This window comes from Danaus plexippus, chromosome 4 (assembly GCF_018135715.1).
Source record: "Danaus plexippus chromosome 4, MEX_DaPlex, whole genome shotgun sequence".
Classification (NCBI taxonomy): Eukaryota; Metazoa; Arthropoda; class Insecta; order Lepidoptera; family Nymphalidae; genus Danaus; species Danaus plexippus.
Genome location: NC_083538.1, coordinates 5,943,609 through 5,967,026, shown reverse-complemented (window position 1 = coordinate 5,967,026; position 23,418 = coordinate 5,943,609). Strand labels below are relative to the sequence as shown.

At 29.1% G+C, this 23,418-nt stretch overlaps 2 protein-coding genes and 1 long non-coding RNA gene across 4 annotated transcripts; 1 reads left to right on the top strand and 2 right to left on the bottom strand.

The window, feature by feature from the left end:
• Positions 1-406: 406 nt before the first annotated feature.
• LOC116768610 (phosphatidylinositol 3-kinase regulatory subunit gamma) lies at positions 407-5,064 on the bottom strand. Its single transcript, XM_032659364.2, has 4 exons — positions 4,502-5,064; positions 3,316-4,014; positions 2,234-2,530; positions 407-2,050 (listed from the first exon to the last, which is right to left on the bottom strand). The coding sequence occupies exons 1-4, from the start codon at positions 4,579-4,581 to the stop codon at positions 1,861-1,863; spliced, it is 1,266 nt and encodes a 421-aa protein (XP_032515255.2). The 5' UTR covers positions 4,582-5,064; the 3' UTR covers positions 407-1,860.
• A 2,921-nt stretch (positions 5,065-7,985) lies between these two features.
• On the top strand, positions 7,986-9,802 carry LOC116768552 (uncharacterized). Its single transcript, XR_004353378.2, has 3 exons — positions 7,986-8,839; positions 8,937-9,115; positions 9,262-9,802. It is a non-coding gene; the product is annotated as an uncharacterized LOC116768552 (long non-coding RNA).
• Positions 9,641-23,063, bottom strand: LOC116768474 (inactive pancreatic lipase-related protein 1-like). Of its 2 annotated transcripts, none has more exons than XM_061524936.1 (8): positions 22,928-23,063; positions 15,792-15,849; positions 14,819-14,957; positions 11,880-11,993; positions 11,657-11,808; positions 11,264-11,484; positions 10,803-10,959; positions 9,641-10,507 (listed from the first exon to the last, which is right to left on the bottom strand). In XM_061524936.1, the coding sequence occupies exons 1-8, from the start codon at positions 22,974-22,976 to the stop codon at positions 10,402-10,404; spliced, it is 996 nt and encodes a 331-aa protein (XP_061380920.1). In that variant the 5' UTR covers positions 22,977-23,063; the 3' UTR covers positions 9,641-10,401. The 2 variants fall into 2 exon arrangements, with proteins under 2 accessions (XP_061380920.1, XP_061380918.1); XM_061524934.1 differs by lacking the exon at positions 22,928-23,063 and adding an exon at positions 15,943-16,091.
• Between the last annotated feature and the right edge of the window lie 355 nt (positions 23,064-23,418).

The window sequence follows — 23,418 nt, the reverse complement described above, 5'->3', positions numbered from 1 at the left end:
AGTTTTTTGAATAATAAAAAGAAAAATGCAAGTATCAAGCTGTCGAAAGTGCAGGCCTTTAAATAAGACTTTTTTTAACTTTGCTTTATAAGCAATTTGAATTGTCAGTATTGTAGTTCTTTATAGTCGAGGACTCGGTGCTGCTTAAATAGGTTTTTTTTTGAGACGAATATATAGTTTTTTGTTAATGTCACTATATAATTATACCGATAGATTTTGAACGACCAATTTTTAATATTCATATGTTTATACTTTTACAGATGAAACTAGTTGTTTAATGTTATATATATATATATATATATATATATATATATATATATATATATTAATAGACATATTTAATCTTTGGTATTAAATGGTTCTACAAGGTTTTCGTGCGCTCCTATGAATGTAACTAAAACCACACTTATTGTAATAATTTTATTCGACACTTGAAGTTACAATGTTACAAAAGTGGTGATGTTCTAAAAGGTTTTCATGTCATTTTAAAATTAATTCATAATTAAACACGATATTATGACAATATTTTTTTTATTCTATAAAATGTTAAAGTATTTATTGGCATCCCATTTTGTTTGCTAATTTATCATTGAGATCATAATTATTCATTATTTACTACTATATAATATCAACCTGATACATATTTGATATTTATGAAGTAAAAGTAGTATAACAACACCTACTATACATACAAAATCTAATAATACCTATCGAAGTAAATACAAAAATAACTTTAATTCAATAATCTCACTTAAATAATCATTAACTTAAGATTAATTCTATGTATTACGAGTTAAAGCAATATTTCTCAGTGTTTATATAAAAACAATGAATATTAATATATATAAAACACTATAAATCAATATTAACTTTAAACTGCATATTTGAGTAGAGAACATGTTTAGAAAATACGGAATTATTTTTAAAAAAAGGTATTTCTATATAAAAAAAATGTATCAAATAAGTTATGTTAATTAGTAATTACATATATATTAATTTATAACATAATCTGTGTTACAAGATTTCATTGTAAAAGGCAAATTCGGTTTACCTTAATATTTGGTTGTTAATGTCTACTCTATAAATATATATCACAAAGTTAAGTAATTTTTATACATTTTGAGGAAGAATAAAATAAGAATATAGATATAAAACGAGTTTAAGATATGAATTTGTCGGAAAGCAACGATTTGCCCACTACATTATATATATTTATATATATGTTAATTTACCGAGTTAGATTTTTTTTTACTGTAAGAGTTAAATATATATCATCTACTACTTTTTTTTTTACTGTAAAACAACTACAGCAGTTATTACAAATATGCATACAAATAATTTTCACTTGATATAAATCTATTTAATACAATTTTTAAGTGTTTAAAAAAAAAAAATTATTATCACTCACAAAGTATACATTGTACATTGAGATTTTATAAATAAATTAGCACTGAATGATTATGTCACTGACAAATCAATACTTACTCTATTACTAAAACCACTTTGTACATTTGAACCATACTCATATTTTCTTTTAAATTAAAAAACAAACAATAATGAGTGCAAAATCAATATACTGTCGTTGATCTGACTTTGAAGCAAATTTTATTAAACTATAATATGAATAAAATATATCACATGTATCAGAAGACGATAAAGTTTAATATTATAATGCGAGACCAAAATACATTGCAATCAAAACTCATAGCCCTTCTAAGCTATGCTTTTGAGAGCTTACCAAAGCTTCTACATCATTGTCTCCATGGCTTCCATCAAATTGACTTTAGAATCAATTACTCTAGTCTTGTCATTCATATGCCGACTAGGAAAGAATTAGGCCAACATTTTGATATGGCTATATTACGGCAGAGGCTGTCTTTGTTTTCTTTGTTTGCGATGATATGGCTGAAGGTGGGATTCATGATGCATTTCCTTATCCGGTTTTTTTACTAAGTGTGCATTCACAGGATATTTCAGTGAGGTTCGCAATTGTTCATTGTGTTCGTCTAATGAGTTTGCAGCATAATGTAGTACAAGTTCATTTAATGTTCTGTAACAGATAATATTTTAATTTAGGATATGTTTAAATGTGACTTGATATCATTATCATATAAACAATGATAAAAAGTATATTGGTACATAGTATTTAATGATTTTTCATATAAGAATTAAGATAAAGAAACAATGCGATCAGCATATAATAAAAGTTATTCCAATTATAAATAATACTTACTTATGAATATTATAAGGTTCTGCAAAACCGTAACCTCTTTCAGTCTTGAAAATTATACAATGGTAGACCATATTGTTACAACATATGGAGAGTGCCAGTTGTCCCGTAGAATTTGGTCGAATAAGAAACGTTCCTTGAGGCTTTCCTTTCAGTAGTTTCTCCGCCATATCCCTGGTACAATTTTCCACCATCCAAGTTACCATTTCTCTGTGGGCGTATAGTTTTTCTAACTTATGTATATTGTCTTCTTCTAGGGCCTGCAAATATTCTTCTGTTTTTCCCCGTCTTTGTAATAACCTGAAATTTAGAATGTTTAGTTTGTAAATCGAGATTAATTTTTATTATAAAAACTTTATTAATTTATGAAAATGTCGGGAGTACGTAGTTCTAAAAGTAATAAAATAACGCGTAAGTAATCCGAAAATATTAGTTTCATTTTAAATAAATTCTCGCGAAAGTCTTAGATCTCACTATTATAACATCTTGATAAAAAGAGAAATAAAATATTAATACTGTGTGAATTTAGTAACTGTAAATAAAAAAATTCTTGGTTATGATAAAAAAAAACAAATTAATTATTAATTTTTACAATAAAGTAATTTAATACACAACCAAATGACATGAAGTTCTATAATAACGTGAATTGTAGAGAAAAACCAAATAGATAGTTGTTGTTAAAAATTTCACGTAATTCCATATCAAATTAAATAAAACCAAGCAGGAGAGCCTATAATATGGAAAAAAGTGTTGTCAAAAAAATAACCAGCGTCACAATGGTGATAAAAACTACATGTATAGGAAAAACATATAAATTATACTATAAACCATGCATATGTTAGTAATAATATAAAAGGAAATGGTGCAATAAATAATGAAAAAATGAAGTAATGTTAAATAACTCAATGTCATGATAAAAAAAAAAATTTTGCATACATCAAAAAAGGCGATTGATACAATTGAAACATTAATTGAATAATTAGGAGTATCAAAGTTGTTGAATGAGGCAACATTAACTAATAAAAACTGTGTCATTTAATAATATAAAAAATAAAATTAAATATTCATGATGAATGGGTACTTACTTTTTGTAGCGATCTTTTATTTTGTACAAATTTATGATTTCCGATTTCAGTTTGGTTATTTCTCTTTCCAATAGTAAATTAGATTCAACTGTTTCTCTAAGTATGTTGTGAAGCTGAGCCCTGGCTTGTTTAAAGCTGTTCACTTTTGATATAAGCTGTCTATTGTTTTCGATAAGATCATTCTTTTCATGCGGTTGAGCTTCTGATTGCATCTTCTCTTGCAGTTTGAGATGGTCCTCGCATACTTTCACTGTTTCTTTGAAAGCATCTAATGCTTGTCTTTTAAATTTCACTTCTTCTCTGAGTCTCATATATTTGTCTGATCTTTCATCATAGTCTCTCGTTTTCAATACAAATTCTTTATGGATATTTTTGTAGCGCGTCTCTAAAGTTTCATCACTGATGTTTTCACCTCCATCATTTTCTTGATGCCTTGACAATGGGTACATGAGTTTGATGTCCAGGCTACTATTACAATGCTCCAGTGAATATTCCGTATAAAATCTAATAAGATCGACAATTGAATTGAATTCAAAAGGTTCACAGAATCCATAGCGGCCATCTTGATTATAAATTTTTATTAACTTATTGGTACCTCCCTTTCTTACAGTTAATGTGTAACCATTGTCTTTATTGGAAGCATTGCGGACCAAGAAGGTACCATCACTTGTGTCTTTCAGTTTTTCATTGGCTTCATCTCTGCAAATAGTTTTATTTCATTAACCAATATTAATAAAAATATATAGAAATATATGGTAGTGTCTTAGAAGTTTTCATAATCTAATTGTTCTGTTGCCAAGCTTACTTGAAAGTTACAAGTAACATTGAGTTACTAGTTATTACATCAGTTGTGTGAACAAGAAGCAATGTAAAGGATTTTATTTATCATAGAAAATATGTATATTTTAAATATCAGTATTATAATTACTTTAATAAAAGTAATTAAATGTCTTAAGGCAACACTCACTTCAGTAGTAACCAATACCCGTTTTTTTCTAATTACTCATGCACAAAACTACAACTGATTAAAATGGATGCAATTATTTATCATAAATATTTTAAGTCAATAAGTAAGGATTGAGCAACACTTTACTAAGTTCATAATCAAATTTGTATTTTAAGATTTCACTTGTTTTTTATATACAAGTGCCTTAATACAAATATTGTCTCAATTTTGTTCACTTACCTGGTAATATCACCCCAATACCATTCGGCGTTTTCTAAACTATCGTCTGCAGATTGCTGAGGAGCACCTATCTCCACCATTATACCAGTATTATCACTTTAATTTATTCACTTAAAAGTAAGCAAACATATGAATACAGTTTGAATCAGCGGGTTTCAATCACTTCCGCTTGATTGAGGTTACGATGCAAATATATCATAATATACGCTTTTAATCACCACCATAATCATTTACCGACAATCATAATGACTACACGAAACTAAATATCACATCAGAAAGTAGAATATAGGTACATATTAACTTTAACCTGGTTTGAAATTCACAAAGGAAAAAGCTAGTTACTAGTTAGGTTGTCGAGTTGCTATGGCTGACAGACAAGTAAAAATCGTTCTTATTCCTATTAAAAATGAATATGTGCAATAGAACATAATACATGTTTATATAAACATTATCACTGATTACACATTTTATTGAAATTAAGCCGAATGTTATTAAATTTCTAGAAAACTTTACGCCATTCAGTCTTGAATAGAACCATATCTATCAAATTGATAGACTAGCTACTGATCGGTGGTCCCATATAGATAATAGGGTTGAGCCCGCTGAGAAAAAAATCGATGATACAATATAGGCACATCGATATTTTTGTAAAAAATTATTTGTAAATAAAACAAAGTTTTCATTATTTAAACCAAAAAAACAATGTGAAACAATATTTAATAAATATTAATTATACAGATCAAACATTTATCAAACTTAGAATAGCAACGATGGGTAAAAGTAAGAGTTTTGATATTAATATATTGAAAAAGTGTATAAAAGTGTGAAACAAAGAATTTCTTTACATTTTCTTGTTTGTATTATTTTTAAACATATGGACAATTTATAACCAGAGATTGTGGTTATATTAATGTTGATAATTAAATTACTACTTTACAAAGCATTACAAAATCGTTGAGTTACTTTTCGAGCTGAATTGGAAAATCGATTTTTGAATCGATTTAAATATTTTTTCTTTTCAAAGACTGGGATATTTTTTTATAAATTAGTATTGAATTTTATGAAAAATACATATATTAGCTTTCTAAATACTCTTCAGTGTTATTATATTTATGTTCAATTGTTCCCTTTAATTTTATGATTTATTGAAAAATTCAAATGTAATACGTGAAAAATACATTATAAATTCATTCAATGTCACATATTGAAAAAGACATAAGGAAGATGAGCCAGTTAAAAAACATTCCAAAAATTTTAACTGCAGTTTTATAGAAACATTTTATTAATACAGCGATTCCCATTAGTCTTGTGAAATTTAAATTTCGAATAAATGTCAAATGGCGCGCAGAAATGGCGCGGAAGGCGGGGGGAAAGTACTAACAGTCTTTCGGAAATCGGAATTCAGTCGCCATAGAGCGATTCACTGGTTTGAGTCGTGTTTATTGTGCGCATGAGTTTTATAGCAACAATGATTCTGCCACCGCAATGCACGCAGTTTACGAAAGTTTAATGACTGACATGAATTCAAACAATTAAGAATTGAGTTAAAAAGTTTAAGAAATCACGGACGGAAGAAAACATTGACGTAGTCTAAGAGTAAAATCGTGAAAATCCATTCGTAAGCGTTCTTGAACATTAAATATATCCAGATCGACAGCGCATTTTAAAGAATGATAACACAACTGATCCTACCGATAGACTTAATTTCGTGAATGAAATGATGAACCCCTTTACTTTGTTTGACAAAGTGCTATTTTCTGATTAGGCTCGCTTTCAAGTCTAAAGCAATGTCAACAGGCAAAATTATCGCTACTGAATTAGCTTAAAACCCACATTGCGAACAGCAGAGGCCCTTATATAACCCTAAAGTCACTTTTTGGGCGGCTATGTCAGCGCATGGCATCATAGACTCATACTTTTTTGAGAACGAACATAGTCGTGCAGTTACTGTTATTTCACAGTGGCAATGGTCGAGGATGTTTTTAAACCAGAGTTGTAGAATTTTTGAAGTTTCAATACTCGGACACATGGTTTCAACAAGATGGCACAACTGCCAACACTTCTAACACCGCTTTTTCGTCCGTCAACTTTTCTGTAACAAAGTGATATCTCGAAGAGGAGACTTTTTGTGGCCACTACGTAACCCAGATTTGATTTTAATGAAATTTTTTATGGGGTTATTTTAAGTCTAAAGTCTAGGAAACAAATCCGCAATCAATTGTTGAACTAAAGGAAAATATCCGGCGAGAAATGTCAAGAATGTCAGAGCGTATTTGTCGTGTAGTGATTGAAAATTTTAGTCATCGTTTACAGGATTGCTAAGAATGAAATGGACCACATTTATGTTAAGTAATTTTTTTTTAATTATTAACTTTTAATGTGAATTACTAAGCCATAAATAAAAATTTCATATTGTACAGTTTGTTTTTTTATTTTATTTTCAGTTCAAAGGACTTATGGGACCATCCAGTAAAATGTTGTACCAAACCAAACCCTTTTTATGGCCATTAGTTATTTATTATGCTCATAATATTAAAAATTTATTTAAAATTAACAAAAAAAGTCCCCCATGGAAAAAAAAACAATAAATATTTAATGTGTATCTTCATGTTTTGAGTATCAAAAAACTAATTACAAAGAGGTAAATGTTTTTAAAACAATAAAAAAATAGAGATTGTTTAGTAGTTAAGCTTTACTTTATTAAAAAAATGCTATCTCTAGTCGATTTTATTTTATTTATTATTCATTTTATTGTTTACCAAAGAAGACTATTAGAGACATCTAAAATATCTATTATTTTATAGACATATTATAGATAGTCCTCTAGCTACCATAGACTCTTGTCTGGCAAGGGGTTAAAACTGTTAAAAATGTCTGGTTACTGAGTAAACATCATCCACTCATTACTCAAATATCATGTATAAAAAGCAGCTCTGATACTATAACGTGAGTAAAATTATAAGAACTTATTTAACATTAAGGGTATCTGGAAAGGGGTGTCCACTGTGTTAAGTGTTTGGCAATAAATAAGGTGATTTTTAATAATATTCTGAAGGTAATAGGATAATATAGCTCTTTATAATTTGACGAAATCAGATCTGTATGTTATAAACCTTTTCTACCGTTTATCAGCCAAAGCCACTGCAATCCAAACTTGGGCCAACGTTTTTACCTGTGTTGACAAACTTTCAGCATTTATTAAATGACGAAATAAGGTCTGGGGTTCATGGGCTCTAATAGGCTATTACGCTTCGTTGTCTGCTTGGATATAAACATAATTTTGGGAATCAGCAGAAATATGTTTCTTATTATTTTAAATTATTTGGAGGTTTTTTAAATCCCCCTTTTTTTGGTATATCTAAATTACCACGACTAACATATTCATAAAAATAATTGATAATTTCTCACTAAGAATAACAACAATTCAAAGATGTCAATATTTCTCTCTGTACTTTCTAAAGCAAAACAAATATATGTAAGTGTATAGCTAATCCCTACTTATTACTCCTATCGACGTCTTCGATATCTCTAAAATAGTCTGAATAATGTTTTAGCCAAATCGAAAATGAAAAATTCAAAGAAATAATAAAAAAAATCTATTATAATTACTTATTTCCTTCGAAATTTATAGCTTTCGGTGTATACTAATAATATTGGGTATTTTCATTGATTCCATATTCTGGGCACTTTAGACAAGTTGTTATATCCTTGAGGTAAAAAAGGTTTTCAAAGGTCCAAATTTATACTTATTAATTAAGTTAACAAGCTACGAAACGAACTTTATTTGACGAGTTCAATGAAACTGAAAACCGAAAAAAAATAAGCAATATTTTACCGACACCTTTCCCGAACCCACATCTCTATATATAGTTGTTTTAGAAAACGTGGGAAATTTAATTGTATATACTTTGGCAGAAGAGTTAAACTATTAAGTATAGCTACTGTTTAAAGTGATGTCTTAGAAATTATAAAGTAAGGTCATGTCAATTTCAATATAAATTTTCGTGTATGGAAAGAAAGAACATTGAGACGGGCAGGTTAAAAATATAATTCATGATTCAATTGATGAATTTCTTACCTACGTGCCGGTTGAAATGACGATGTCAAAAAGATATTAGAGTTCTCACAATACCTATTGATTCGATCACGCAATTCTATTTTAACAATGAATGTTTATTTGTTAAATAATGATCTTTATTCATTACTGCACTGATTGTCGCGGAGTGATTATCGTCTAGGTATAGTTTATAGCAAAATCATTAAGAATATATTCAAAATTTCACATGTGATACATAGCTTCCATTCTGAACCTTGAGTAAGCAACATGTCGGCGGGACTGTAAGTATATTTTATCGAATTAATATCTATTATATTGCACTATATTTTGATCTACTTATCTTAATTAAGTGCACGTCAAGTTTATTTTGATTTCCAGTGTACTTATTGTGGCAGCTATCGCCTTTTCTGTATTTTGGACGATAAAATTTGTAACTGAAATTTATCACGCTACTACACAAAGCTGTAATAATTCCTCAGTTAACCAGTCAATGAATTTGACACCGACTGGGTTTCACACGGACTTTATACAGTACACAGAATAAACACCTGTCTCTGGTATGTCTTCATATCTGATATTAGATCTGAAATGAATAAGTGACGTAGTGAATCGTTACTCGCACTATAAGTCAGCTTTAATTGCTTGATAAGATTCATAATATTCAAATAAATAAGATTTATACGTTATAATTGATACATTTCAGGTTTCTATTGACTGGAACAATGATATTCTTCTTGTATTGGTACACAGAGCAATTAAGAAGAAAGTATAATTTATTTAAGATTGACGATTTTGAAAATGTACCAAACGATCTCGTAGGATGGGCCGATATTAATTCGACCGCCGATGTTGGAGCGACCTTGAATGTTTAAGTCGTAGTTTATGAAGCACTAATAGTACCTTGATTGTTTCTATTGATAGAAAATGTCTTAAAAGCTCATAATAAACAAAGATCCATGTTCTTATATTTTTATTATTATTATTTCTAATCTTGTAATTATATGAAATTGAATTTGGTTTAGTATTTACATTTTGTTATGTGAGTTAGTTTTATTTCATGGTTATGATAAAAAACTAAATAATAAAGGCTGGTACCCTTGATACATTTATTTCTATTACACCAATGTCTAGTGTTGTTCGTTGTGAAGAAAGTGTGCATTTTTTTTCATAATCTATTACGTTTATAAAATAAGTATATCAATGAAATGACATTCATAATTTATAAAGCAAGTGTAATATTTTATCGAATTAATTTCTGTATTGCTCCGGGACAATTTAAGAGCTTTTATCGATAATATAAAGAATTACGTCATGTGAATGAAACCACAGATTAAATTTAAAGGAAAAAAAATTAATTAAGTCAACATGTCAATGATTCGACCACAGATAATATTTCTTTTGTACCCGTAACATTAAGTACATTATAATAAGTTGAACACAATCTATTTAATTGCCTACTATGACATACATCGTTTGTGACATATATATTACAATATTGTGAAGTTACGTAAGTGATTTATTATTTACAGCCTAACGTATTATCTAATTTCGAGATTTCAGCATACAAAATGACTTCAAATTACATGAAATCTTAAATTGTACGTATACATTTAATATCTTAATATAAATATCACTATAATTCTTTACATGAATTTATACAATAATAAACCTCACAGAACAATTCGGTACTAACAATTATAATATTATTTTTTTAAATCTTGTTTTGCTAAACAATATCTCATAATATTTTATTTTCTGTATTTATTTCTATGATTTGGAATAATTGTGACTTTTCAAGTTGTCTATTAAATTTGTTATAGCCACAGTAGCGTTTTATTACGACTTATAATTTTTTACCCTTTGAATTTTTATTCTTAGAATAAATTCCGTCAATACCTTTTCCGAACGGAGGTTCAGCGTTTGTAGTCAGATAATAAGAACCTTGAGCACTGAAACGAAATAATTGATTATATTTATTAAATAACTAAAAGATATCAGTTAAAATAAATGTATATTTAATAATTTTAAATAATAAAATATTTTTATTTTTAAATGTAAAAAATTGTCTTGTTTAGAAGATTCTAAGAAGCTTGTGATCAGATTTAGATACTGACTATTAGTCACTATTTTCGCTTATATTTAATTTCTAACATAAAAAAAATAAGATAATGTTTATATAATTACTATTTATAAGGAAAACTGCACTTTATACTGTAGAATATAAGGTAGAAGTTCTTTTATCACCTAGTATCACAGTTAGCTCCCATATACACCATACCAACTTCAGGGGAAGGGTTTTCTCTGAATTTATGGTAGGAATCAGCGGGCGAGGCTGCAAAGGCCTCCGGGTTTCTTATGGATTCAGCGTAGAACTGCCACGACCTCCAATGGCTGCATAAATCTAAAATTTAATACTAACTGATTTAATATTTTGTAAACATATAAACTAAATTACTTGATAAGGTTTTACAATGTATGAAGGCTTTCAATGATGTTGTATTCTCTTACGTAATAGAATAATATATACGGTTTTATGGATGAAGGTTCAAAGACTTAACAAGAAATTGAAGGATTAACGTTAGAATTAGATAGATAGATTAGAATTAACATTAAATAAACAGAAAAATTATTCTTGCGTAATTCATAAAATATATATAGGGATTCGCAAACAGAGTTACAAACGGTCTATAAATATCTATACATACTGTCGTCTGACAGGGGTATTGGTGCGAATCGAGGGCACCCCGGTTGTACACTTTTCCCGCCATTTGGCCAGAAGTCAGCTGTTCCAGTTCTGACCGGTGCGCCGTAGCCTCCAGCGTCCGTGTGTATAACGTCTACGAACTCCGCGTCTTTGTCTGTGACGTGTTCCATAACTACGCCGTCAGGATAGAATGCTGGGAATGCCGGATCCAACGCTGTCAATCTATAAAAAGTAATAAAATAACGGGTTATTTTAATAATAAAAAAGTTATAAAATTTTTGTTTAATTTTCTATATGATGTTTTGAATGAAAGTATTGCCAACTTACTAACTACTAACATATTACTGTGAATTATATTTTTTGTTACTAAATCTTAAAAGATATAGAATTTTACCTTTTAATGGTTTTGTTATATTTGTTTTTGAGTTCCCTCGACAAGTAACCGGCAACGTGGCTGCCCAGAGAGTGTCCAATGATTTGTAATTTTTCTAATACCAGCCCTGTTTCGATTAACCTATTCAATTGTGCTGCTACCGCTACTCCAACCTACAGAATACGACATTCGTAAGATTACAATTGTATTGAATTAATATTATGTTCTATGCATTATATGTTACCTTTTTGGTATTTCTAGCAGCATTAAGTAAATATGAACCATGAGCCATGTTAGACCAGTCCAATAGAATCACGTTAACGTCTGGTCGTGCTTCTAAATACGAGTTTACCATGACCTGGGGAAAATTGTATGATTGTACAATTTTTTAAAATTTTCCCTATCATTAAATATAAACGTGCTCGTTTTTCTGTAAATTGTAATCATTAAGTCGTCAACATGTTATTATAGTATGGTAAAAATGTATTTTATAACATCAGTACGGTATGATCTTAATCATATGCGTAATTGGGTTGGCGTGAAAGAAGGTAAAATAACATGATTAAATGTTTATTCGGTGTATGATGTCGTATGTATGTCATTATTATTCTAGCTAGATATATAGACCTCTGGTATTTGGGTGGTTCAACCAGATAAGTACTACCCCTTATAGTTGGTAGGCATAAAATTGCTATTACAAATGGTACCTATTGTAGGAGCCCTAATCCCCCTTGCCATTTCATGTCACATCCCCTAAGGTTACTGCACACCGGGAACAACACAACAGGTTCCATTTACCATCTGTCCGTTTAGCATACTTAAAATATACATAAAAAATATATGGAAAATTTGTTTACTAGTTTAAGCTAAGTCTTAGTAATATTTAAATCGCCGGTGAAGTTAATGTGTATATTAATTTGCAAATAAAATTAATAACATTATAACAGACATAATATGTTATTATTGCGAGGATAATTACTCTTATAATAATCTGTTTCTGACCTTATTTTTTTTAATAAGGCTATCTGAATATTCTATCTGTCAAACTGGTCATAGGAAGGTTAGTTTAAAGTCCATTATGGCAAGTTTTGAAACAATAAATACATATTAATCTATACACGTGTATAGTATTTTTTTTAATAAATAACATTTTTAGAAATTAATTTTAACAGGTACTTATTCGAATTATCATTGATAGGGCTGTATCTAGAATGAATATGTATCGATTTAATAACATTCGAAATATCACCATATTAAAATCGATTTAGTCAATACGATTTTATGTTATTATTTATAATGTTATTAATAACATTTTAAAATCACTAACTTGATTTTTTATTTGACATTAATATTTAATAACTTTATATTATGAGTAAGAGAATGAAATATTATGCTTGAATTATTTCTCAGAAGGTTATGTCTTGAATGGAATCATGACATATACTCGTTATAACGTTAGCACGTATCATGTTATGTTGCAAAAACAAAATTATACTCGTTTTTTATTTTGAAAATTATTCTTGAAAATTACCTTGAATATTATTAGTTTTATTATGTGGTGGGCATAAGGTTTTTTCTTTGTCTTTTTTTATAAAACTACATAAATCTTGGGACGTACCCTTCTTAGCAAGCATTGTGACCATGACAAAACCCCTACTTAAGAAAGTCGTTTGGAATTAAATTGTATGTTTTAGTCCTGTCGGTTTAGACATCCAAGGCTGTAATAATTGTGCCGTTTTTTAATCTGTTCCGGTCTTTGAGTGGGACATTTTTTTTTAGGTATATCAATAAGGAATTTTTAGTTTTTATGTATAATGGTGGGTTTGAAGAATATAGTAAATTTTCAGCTGGATTTATTGTTATTTTCTATTTTTTGATATAATTTGAACGGGTTATTCATATGTTTAACAATTAGAGCGCATCTTTCCTGATCAAAACTTTTAATTACTATTTTGCAGCAAAGCCGAATACATCGTGATTTCTCATAATGTTCACTCGTTAACAAGTGTAAGCGAAACATTAAGCAAAAAAATATTTATATTCTTAATATGAAAGCGTGTTTATGGTTACCTCCATAACTCTATAACTTAAACCGAATATGCGCCATGGTTTTACTTAAAGTATTTTTATTATGTATCGTTTTTTTGGTTCTGGTACCTCAAATAAGTTTAAAATTTGACTCGCTACATCCAATCAACAAAAAGGTACTTGATATGATTGATTTTGATTGTTTCTTGTCCATAAGTTTCAAGTTAATATGGTTAGTTCATCAAAAAACATTTTCACTTTAAAGAAACAATATTTTAATTGCTTTTACAACTCATCCGAATCAATTTTAATAAATGTAATGTCCAAGTCAATGACAAAAAAGCTGTTTATTATTAGCTACCTGTTATCCTAATTATGGACCCGTCAAGGATTAAATAAATAGAATATCTTTTAAATAAACTTGCATGAGCCATGGCTTTAAAATAAAAAAAATACCAAAAATGATCAAAACCGCTGAAAATATATTTAAATTTTACAATAATGGTGTCTAGTTTTTCAGCGAAATATTGACATAAAATGGGGTTCGTGACATCATTAGCTGATTGAAAAACAATTACCTATATATTTCATGATATAATCTTTTATGACTAACTAATGCTTGTGGTTCAAAAGAAATTAGTATTCAATAAATTGGGTCGCTGACTTATATGAGAGTAGAACACGCCATAATTTTAAGTAGTTTTTTTTTTTTAATTTTGTTCTACGTCTTTCATTCTGAGCTTTAGCTAATTTTGCTTTATTATGTTTATAAAAAATCGTTTTATTTTATTTTTAAAGTTCCGAATATTTAAATCAAATAGCCTTGAACGATTTTATTTCCGTAACATGTTCTTAATTGAAATTAAAATTAATTTTATGCAGGAGTTATTGGGTTGTCATTATTGTTATTGTTTCATATTTAATAGCGGTTTTGTTTTTTCGATTTTTTTTTTATTTTTCGTTTTATAATAGCGATGTGCGGAATCAACACAATTTATAGTTATTTATATTGATACATACTGATTTTTAATACAACCAGTTGCTGTTAAGCCTTTTTATAAACGTGTCATAATTCATGGATGAATAATGTAGCAAAAATTTAAATTTATGTAGCATGGTGAATAGTATTGCAAAGATTAAAAATAAATCCGTTACCTGCACGCTTTCTTGCTGAGCTGTTTCTATGAAGCCGTGAATGTAAAGTACTGTGGGGTTACCATTGTCAAAACCTTTTATTTCAAACAAACGGGTGACCTGGTGTAGTGGCAGATCCACGTATTCATTCAGCGTATTTCTGTAATAAAAATAAATAATCGTAATAAAGATATATAATATATAATAAAATTATATGACAGTACCTACATGGTTAATTTCCCGTAATCAAAGTTATCTTAAAGTCGGGAAAAGGTAAATAATAAGCTAGACCTAAATCTAAAAAACATGCTTTCATATAACAAACACATAGAATGATCAAAGAATATTCGTCAAATTGTGTTATATACTTAAATTACATATATCTATTGACAAACGCAGAAAGTCTTTGTAAAAATGTAAGTAATTGTAAGTCTTTGTAAGAATAATATACGTAGATTTTAGATTTGCACTTATCTTGTTAAGTTGACCAATATATATTTGATTCTTATAAACTTATCTAAATCACCTAGATAATAATTTAGACTTTTTTTTTATTTACAGAGCTTCAACCAAGTAGCAAGAAAGTCACAGGAAAAATAATAATTATTGCTATCTATCACGCAAAAGTAATATAAATAAAATTTGACCTTAAAGGTCTTATTTAAATTATAATACCGGTTGGTTCTATAGAAATAGCTTTTGTTTATTTACTATTGTAAAAGGCATTGTGTCTGTCTATGCTATGTACACTGCCGGTTGATACTATCTCCATTGTTACCGATGGTTTAGCACAATGATATTAAAATATTTTAACTTTGAAACAATAAAATATTATGAGTAAAGTCATCTGTAGCAAAGTAATTATTTTCATTAAATTCACTCATTTAATAATGAAATTATTTGTAATAATAAGTACATGATATCTGCTCAAATTAAGTAAATATACGTTGACATAAACGTTAGTCGGTTTTAAAATAAATATAGATATACATACCCATTATAAAAACGTAAATAAATATCTTCGATCCTATTAGTCCTGTCTGGTAAAATACCTGGAAAAGTCAGAAAAAATAAATAACCCAAAGTTATAAAATAGACCACGTTTAGAACTTTATCAGGAAGTTTAATATTTGGATATTAAAGACCTGATTTAAGATTTAAACTCGAACTTTGCTCGACCAATGTGTTTCCGTTCACGTAATGAAACATTTTTATGATTGTTAAAATAACAAAAAACACATTCATTGTTATGAACGTTAGGATTTATGTGGTAACGTCTTTATATGTTGGATGTTACGTGTATTTTAAAACCATTATGGTAAACCTCACTTTATACTTAGAATAAATTGGAATCACAATTTAAACGTAATAATTTAATAGACGTGAAGATACGATCTTAAATGGATCCTTGAATAATATACTGTATGAAATAAGCTTGCCAATTGAAAATGTATAACTTTTTGTGAGGATGTATGGATTTATTACTGTGACTTTTTCACTCAAACACCTCTAAATTGCTTTCGTTTATAATTCCAGTAATGTATCTCAGATATTCTTATAATAGATAGGATTTAATTTATTCTGATAATCCACAAAAGGTATGCTACTTCGATTATATTTAGTGAGAAAGTCATGAGACGCAGACAAAAAAAGCATTATGAATTTGTCTCTAAACTCAATTCAAAAGTCCACGTGGATGAAGTCGAAGGCATGAGTTAGTCTTATATACGTGTAGGAAGATTCTGTATCAAATTTGTAAAGATGAAATTTACTAGCCAGACTAAAATTACAGATAAGGTTTATGTGGATGATAATTAATTTGAGATCACGCTTTTCACGTACAAATGTTATGGATACAACAAAGACTTTTTTAAATATTTGCAATTAATTAATGTTAAATTAAATTTTAATAATATTTTCTTATAAATGAAACTAATATTTTCGAATTAAAACGCGTTTTTTTAATATTTTGAACTACATACACCCGACGTTTCGGTTACTTTACTCGGCAGCAACCGTGACCACGGGCCGATGAGATCATTCTCATCTCGTAGTAATCCGAAAATATAAGTTTTATTTAAATACTAAAACAAATTTTAATGCCAGCAGAAGTCTTAGATCTCATTAATATAATCATAGTTTGTTTATTCTATGACTTATTTTATAGTTTTATACTGCATATGGCTCGGTAACACTGAAAATGTTACGAAAATTATAAACGGCTTAATGTAGAAAATTGCCAATACTTTTGTTGTTTTTCTTTCTCTTTCTTCTCTTTCGTCGCATTTGATGGAAACACTGAGAAAAGCAGTGTCCATGTTTCCTTAGAGGTCTCTTCAATGGCATTTTTGTCCGCTTTCACCGCATCTTGAGGACTGGTAAAGCGAATAGCTCGAATTTTATCTTTAGTTCTTGGAAATGTATAAAAGTCACAGGGCACCAGGTCAGGACTGTATGGAGGATGACTTATTATCTCGACACCTGCCATAGTCAAATATTCAACAGTCCGTTTTGCGGAGTGCGCTGAAGCATTGTCGTGGTGAAGGAGGATGCTGCTTCGAACGCGCTTCTGTCGGATTTTTCCCAACACTACAGTCAAATAACGATTGACATACCAGTCTGTAGTAACTGTTCTTCTATCTTCTAGCACAACCGTCACAAATGACTTTTCCTTTCTTTATCTTTGTTGACCGATCCTCGTCAGGAAACACCCACTGAGCTGATTAGGTTTTGGTTTCGAGCTTGTAGCAATATATCAAGCTTTCATCGCCCGTGACGATGTCAAATATAGCATTTCACCACCGTTGAAATTATCTAATATTTTTTGACACCAGTCCATTCAAAGGTGTTAAGGTTGTCGTCGGTTAAAGATTGGGGAATCCATTTGGTACAAAGCTTCCTGACACTTAAATGTTTATGTAATATTTTTTGAACTTGACTCATACCAATGCCTAGGCTTGTCCGTATCTACTGATGGGTCACTCTCTTATCTTCCTCTATCATGCGTCGCACAGTACTGATGTTATCTTCAGTAGTCGCTGTTAAGGACGTCCCTCACGCAGTTCATCATTGATATTGCTACGTCCACTTATAAACTCGTAAAACCAATTTTTATTGTGGCAAGAGATGGACATTCTTAAGAAATGCTAATCGAAGCCTAATATAGCTTTGTTGTTGAGTAAGCCCATAACGAAAGTCATAAAAAATCATTGACGTAAAATTTTCTTACACTAGGTTCGTTTTCACGTGTAAAAAGAGTTTTAATTTTGCCGCCAATTTTCAAAAACAAATAACAACTGTATGTTATATATGATATTAGGTTACCAAAGAGTTCTAAAATTGAAATTGAAAAAGGTTTCATTAGCAATGTTTCTGACTGATCATATATCATCAGTCTTAATTGCCTTATTATATAAAATTGTATTTGTTATGGTCAATCTGAAGAGTACCTAATGTATTTAAACTAAAAATTTAATATGAATTACGGTTGAATTTACGCCCGGTCAATCACTTCTACTATCAGAAATGGTTTAATATATTGTAATAAATAATATTGGAGAACATTTTCGTGATTTGTGTTTCACAAGTAGAGTATTTCTAGAATGTCTGAAATATTCCATTTTGAATTTGAAGTATTATATACACATATTTTGTTATCATAACTGAGACGTGTAATTCTTAGTATAATAATAATATTATTAGCTTCAATTCAAATCTGAACTAAAGATCTAAGTATAGCAGATTTCGAAAAATGAAATTTATTAAAACACTTTTCAAACTATGATGTCCCTTTTTTTAATTAGTTAAGAACTTCCCCATTACATATTACCATTGTCTCACTACCAACTAAATCATTTGTCTATAAAGTTTTAACTATTGGCTAGTCAGTTTTTGTGTGAGAAGACAACAAAAATCTATCAATACCAAAAGAATGTCGCTTATAACATTGATAAGGTTGTTAAAAGTTCATTTTGTAATTCATATTATATGTATGGGTGATAAAAAAAAAATGAAAATAATAAAAAAAATATATATTAAAATTCGATATTTTTAAATATATTTATTCGTCGTTATCGTTTCACAGTTATCAGTTACCCTAACGTCAGGGGTTGGACAACAAAAACAGAGACCCCCGAACATTTGTATGTTATCAAGTAAATTTCTGTACCATTAGTGCTAGATCCGGTAGTCACTTTAATACCGACAGTTGACACGTTTTTCTTTATGAATAGAACGCTCCTAAACTGTCGCTTTTTATGCAGACGATAGGAATTCTTACTAATTTTACCGTTTTATCATTGATATGGCCTCTGATGTGTGATAAGTTCATACAACAATTTATGATTTAAGATTATTGTTTTTTATAATTTACAAACATACATAAATCTTAGTGTTTGTCATTTGTAACTCATTATCTCGTGTTATATGTTATGCCTGATAAATATTAGACATCTGTATTGTAACTACGAAACAATATATTAAAACTACGAGTATCTCTCTCAATTGGTCGCTATTGTAAGATGAAAAAGTACTAGTATTTTAATAGTACAATGCATGTCGGGACCAATAAAAAATTATTGTTGCTTTTGAGAGAAGATTTTATAGAGAATTGTACCATTGGCTGAATATGGGTAGAAATATAAATCCAAATTCTTTTTCTCTCGAGTTTATGCAGGTTTTTTCTATATCAAACAAGCACTTGCGCCGTTAACGGCGTGACCTAAATACCATGATTAAAAATTCAGTTCCTTAACTTCCAACAAACTCTGATTTGAACAACAGAATTTTTAACTTTGTGATCAATTTAATATGAATGAAAATAAAAGTTTGAAATTGAAATTTCCTGTAATAATTTACACAGTACGTAATATACAAATGTGTATGAACATTTTACAATAAGATTTTTTAATTATACCAGTTATCACCTCCATCACATATTAATTATTCTTATTACTTACGTTTTATTATGTAATCTATTTCCCCCCAAGTCTATTTTGGTCTCATAAATAGTCAAAACACTATCTAATGAAGATGTATATGAAACATGAAACTTTTTATAAATAATCTACATTTATTTTTATAACATATTGTAAATCATAAAGAAATCAATAGTCCGTGTATGTAAGCATAAACCATAATTATGTGCATATATATTGTGTGTATAAAAAGCTGTCCGCTGCAATAAAGAGATGCGTTTATCGATTCGCTACGGGCTTCCACTAGTTAATTGATACTCCATAGTGACGTTGATGTTGAGATTTTTTTCTAGAAATTATAAAATTTCCATATTATATCGTATATATAAAAAATATAATTGTATTTAGCTTCACTCATTGAATACATGAATGTAATGATATATATTTTTTTATTTTCTAATAAGCGATCGTATATATTAAGGTCGTTATTTGAATCTTAATTAATTAGTTTAGTTCACATAATGAGATTTAATACTTTCGCGAGTAGTCATTTAAATAAAACTAATCAAACTTCTGGAGTATGTAGTTTTTAAAATAATAAAATACGCGTATAATCCGAAAGATATTAGTTTTATTTAGTTTAGTTCAATTTTGATTGATATATCCATATCATTGGGTTTTATACCGAAATTGTTGTATAAATCACGTCGAAAGTTGTATAAAAATCTGGAATCTTGTTCAAGATGAAAATTAGAAAAAAGAAACGAAGTCTTTTTAACAATGTCGTATTCTTTAATTAGGGTGCTGCTGTAAAATGTTTTGAAGAATTAAACGACCAAGGATCCCTAGAAAGACAGTTGTGGTCTAAGTGGTTAATTAAAGTCAGAGCTTTAATATTCTAAGTATAAAAATAGTTTTCATGACTACACACATGTGTGCGTGTGTTAATGTGCATGTTTGTTTTCTATCAATGTTTAATAGAAGCAAATTGAAACCGCTATAACAAATGGGAATGACGAATCTCTGACTTAAAATGAATATGAGAAATTTCTTATATCGAGCTTAAAGAATTAATACAAAAAACTAAGGCGCAACTTTGGTAACGGACTGTCTGGAATCTTTTTGAAATGTTCGAAGTTGGGACAGTTTGCATGAAATCTTTGAAGCTTGTTTTAGATTAGCTCTTATTTTTACTTGTTAATTATCAATAATAATGACATTTTATGATTTTTTGCTATATATTACAGTTCTTATTTTATAATAATACAAACGATTCATTCAACAGTACACAATAAGTCTTGTGAAACGATGTTCCAATCACGAATCATACCGTTCGCTTTCATTAAAACGATAGAGTTAATATCTAATAAAATGGGGTCAATACGATGTGTCTGTTGAACTCATCGGACCATGTACCATGTTATAGCATTCAATGACGTATAATAATTACTTATATAAAATATAAATTTACTTTAAGAACCATTTGACAATTTTCATACAAAATAACATACAGATAAATTTTCTCCTTTAACATTTCATTGTCTAGTCTATACTAGGTATGTGTAACAGTCACTAATTGTAAACAGTGTTTTGTAAGTTACAAACAATCGTTGGAAGTATGAAAATGAGAAGCATGTTCGTGTAACGCAATAATTTACAGCAATTAAGTCACTATGAAGGTTCCGACTCCACTAACCGCGACGTAAGACATTTGCGTCATTGGTTCGAGTAAATGGAATTTTATTATTAATTTCAATAAACTCTAACTGTAAGTGATTAAATAATTAGGGGTTTGTTTCAGTGGTAATTAAAACTATTTATTGTTCCCTTTTTTAAATAAATTGTATCAATTGTAAACGAACTCTCATATTATATTGGGTTTATGTTAAGTATTGTATATATTTCTTAAATGAGTAGGTACGTGTCCAGTGCACTAGTACAAAAAATTTATTGCTTTGCATAAACTAGGAAGATATTCTTTATTATCACGTATTCAGAAATATCGTATTAGATTTAAGTGTTGTTGTGATATTTTCTTATGATCATAATACTTTTAATATTTATATATATTTTAAAATATTAATATGTTAAGCAGTTATTTTCTTAAAAGACGAAATATTTGTTAAAAAATTACAAGGTTTTTTCGAAAGCACGTACATTAAAAAATTTACATTGTATATCAACATTAAAAAAAAAAAGATTTTAGTAAGTCGTTTTATACATATTAAAATTAGAAGTATAATAAAATTAATAATACAATTACATTGATTTACTTCGTAGTTGCTCGTTGTATAGGTAACTTCATTTCATTAAAAAGTTATATATATATATATATATATATATATATATATACACACACAAACACACACGGAAGTATTTATACATACAGAACTACTTTTGACTACCATTTAAGTTAAGACCTCGCTTTATGACCTTAAAAATTTATTCACTAGTATTTTTCCTAAATCACGACAACATTTGAATATCAGACAATTTATCTTTTATAAATAATATATTCCTATTTATTTGTAAACACTAAACGGATAAAATTATAATTAGTTATGCTAATTTATTCGGTTGTTTCTTATTTAGAATAAACTATGCAGATGCATTTATTAATAAGATATGAATTATATTATCTCAAGCACGTCCGTCTGCATTTAAATGAGTTAATGTCATTATAATTGCATTTTTTATTTAATTGCAATAAATAATTTATCTTGTACTTGTATGTTACGCGTATAATATCTTAGATATTTTTGCAGTGAATGAATAATTGTGTATGAAAAATAGAGATAAGCTTGTGCTGATTATCTTGTGGCATTGTTTTGTTATACATTCGACTTAGAAGCCGAAATACATAACATGCTTCGGTATCATCCGTCAAGGCTATCCACGTGTTCCGAAGACTTCCGAAGCGAATGCGAAGTTGAGCGAACTCGACCGTAAATAGTTGTGCGACCCGCCATCCGGTAAAGCGGGAGTACACACACTTCTTACTGCCAAATACAAAGCCAAGATACCATTTATATTTTATAACACTTAGTAAATATAATATACTTATTACTTAACATCCATACTCTGTTAAGCAATTAAATGCACATGTTCACCGAGTAAATATTTCGATTATGATGTTTATTTTTTTAATAAAGCAATCTCGAAATCGGAAATTTCAATTTATTTGTTGCGGATGCCGTGATTACTAATTCCGTACCTGTGCCCCACCAGTAGCGTTTCCAACCGACGGACACCGCGCGAAACATGGCGGTGCGTGCGTCGCCGATGGCGCTTCGCGGCCAACTGACTTAACAACCCATTCTCTTTTTCAAATAAACATAATGTTCAGAAATATTGAAATTAAAAAAAAATTATAAATGACCTAATTATATTCAGCCAAGTATAAGATGAACGGAATAATTCCCCCTCTATTTTGAGTTACTTCCTTTTAGAGCGAGCAACCATTAAAGACTCTTAGTAGCACTGTGACTCAATTAATCTCTAATTAGAAGCGAGAGTGCTCTTAATGCTGAGAGACGGATATCACCTCGTAGCTTGTCACCAAAGCAAATGGAAATCTGACAGGTCGATGGTCGGTGATTCTTATATTTAGGTCAACTCATATACCATGATATAACGTATAGAAAAATTAAAATAAATTTGAAATTGTGTAATTTTGTAAATAATTTTAACATATGCATCATCCAT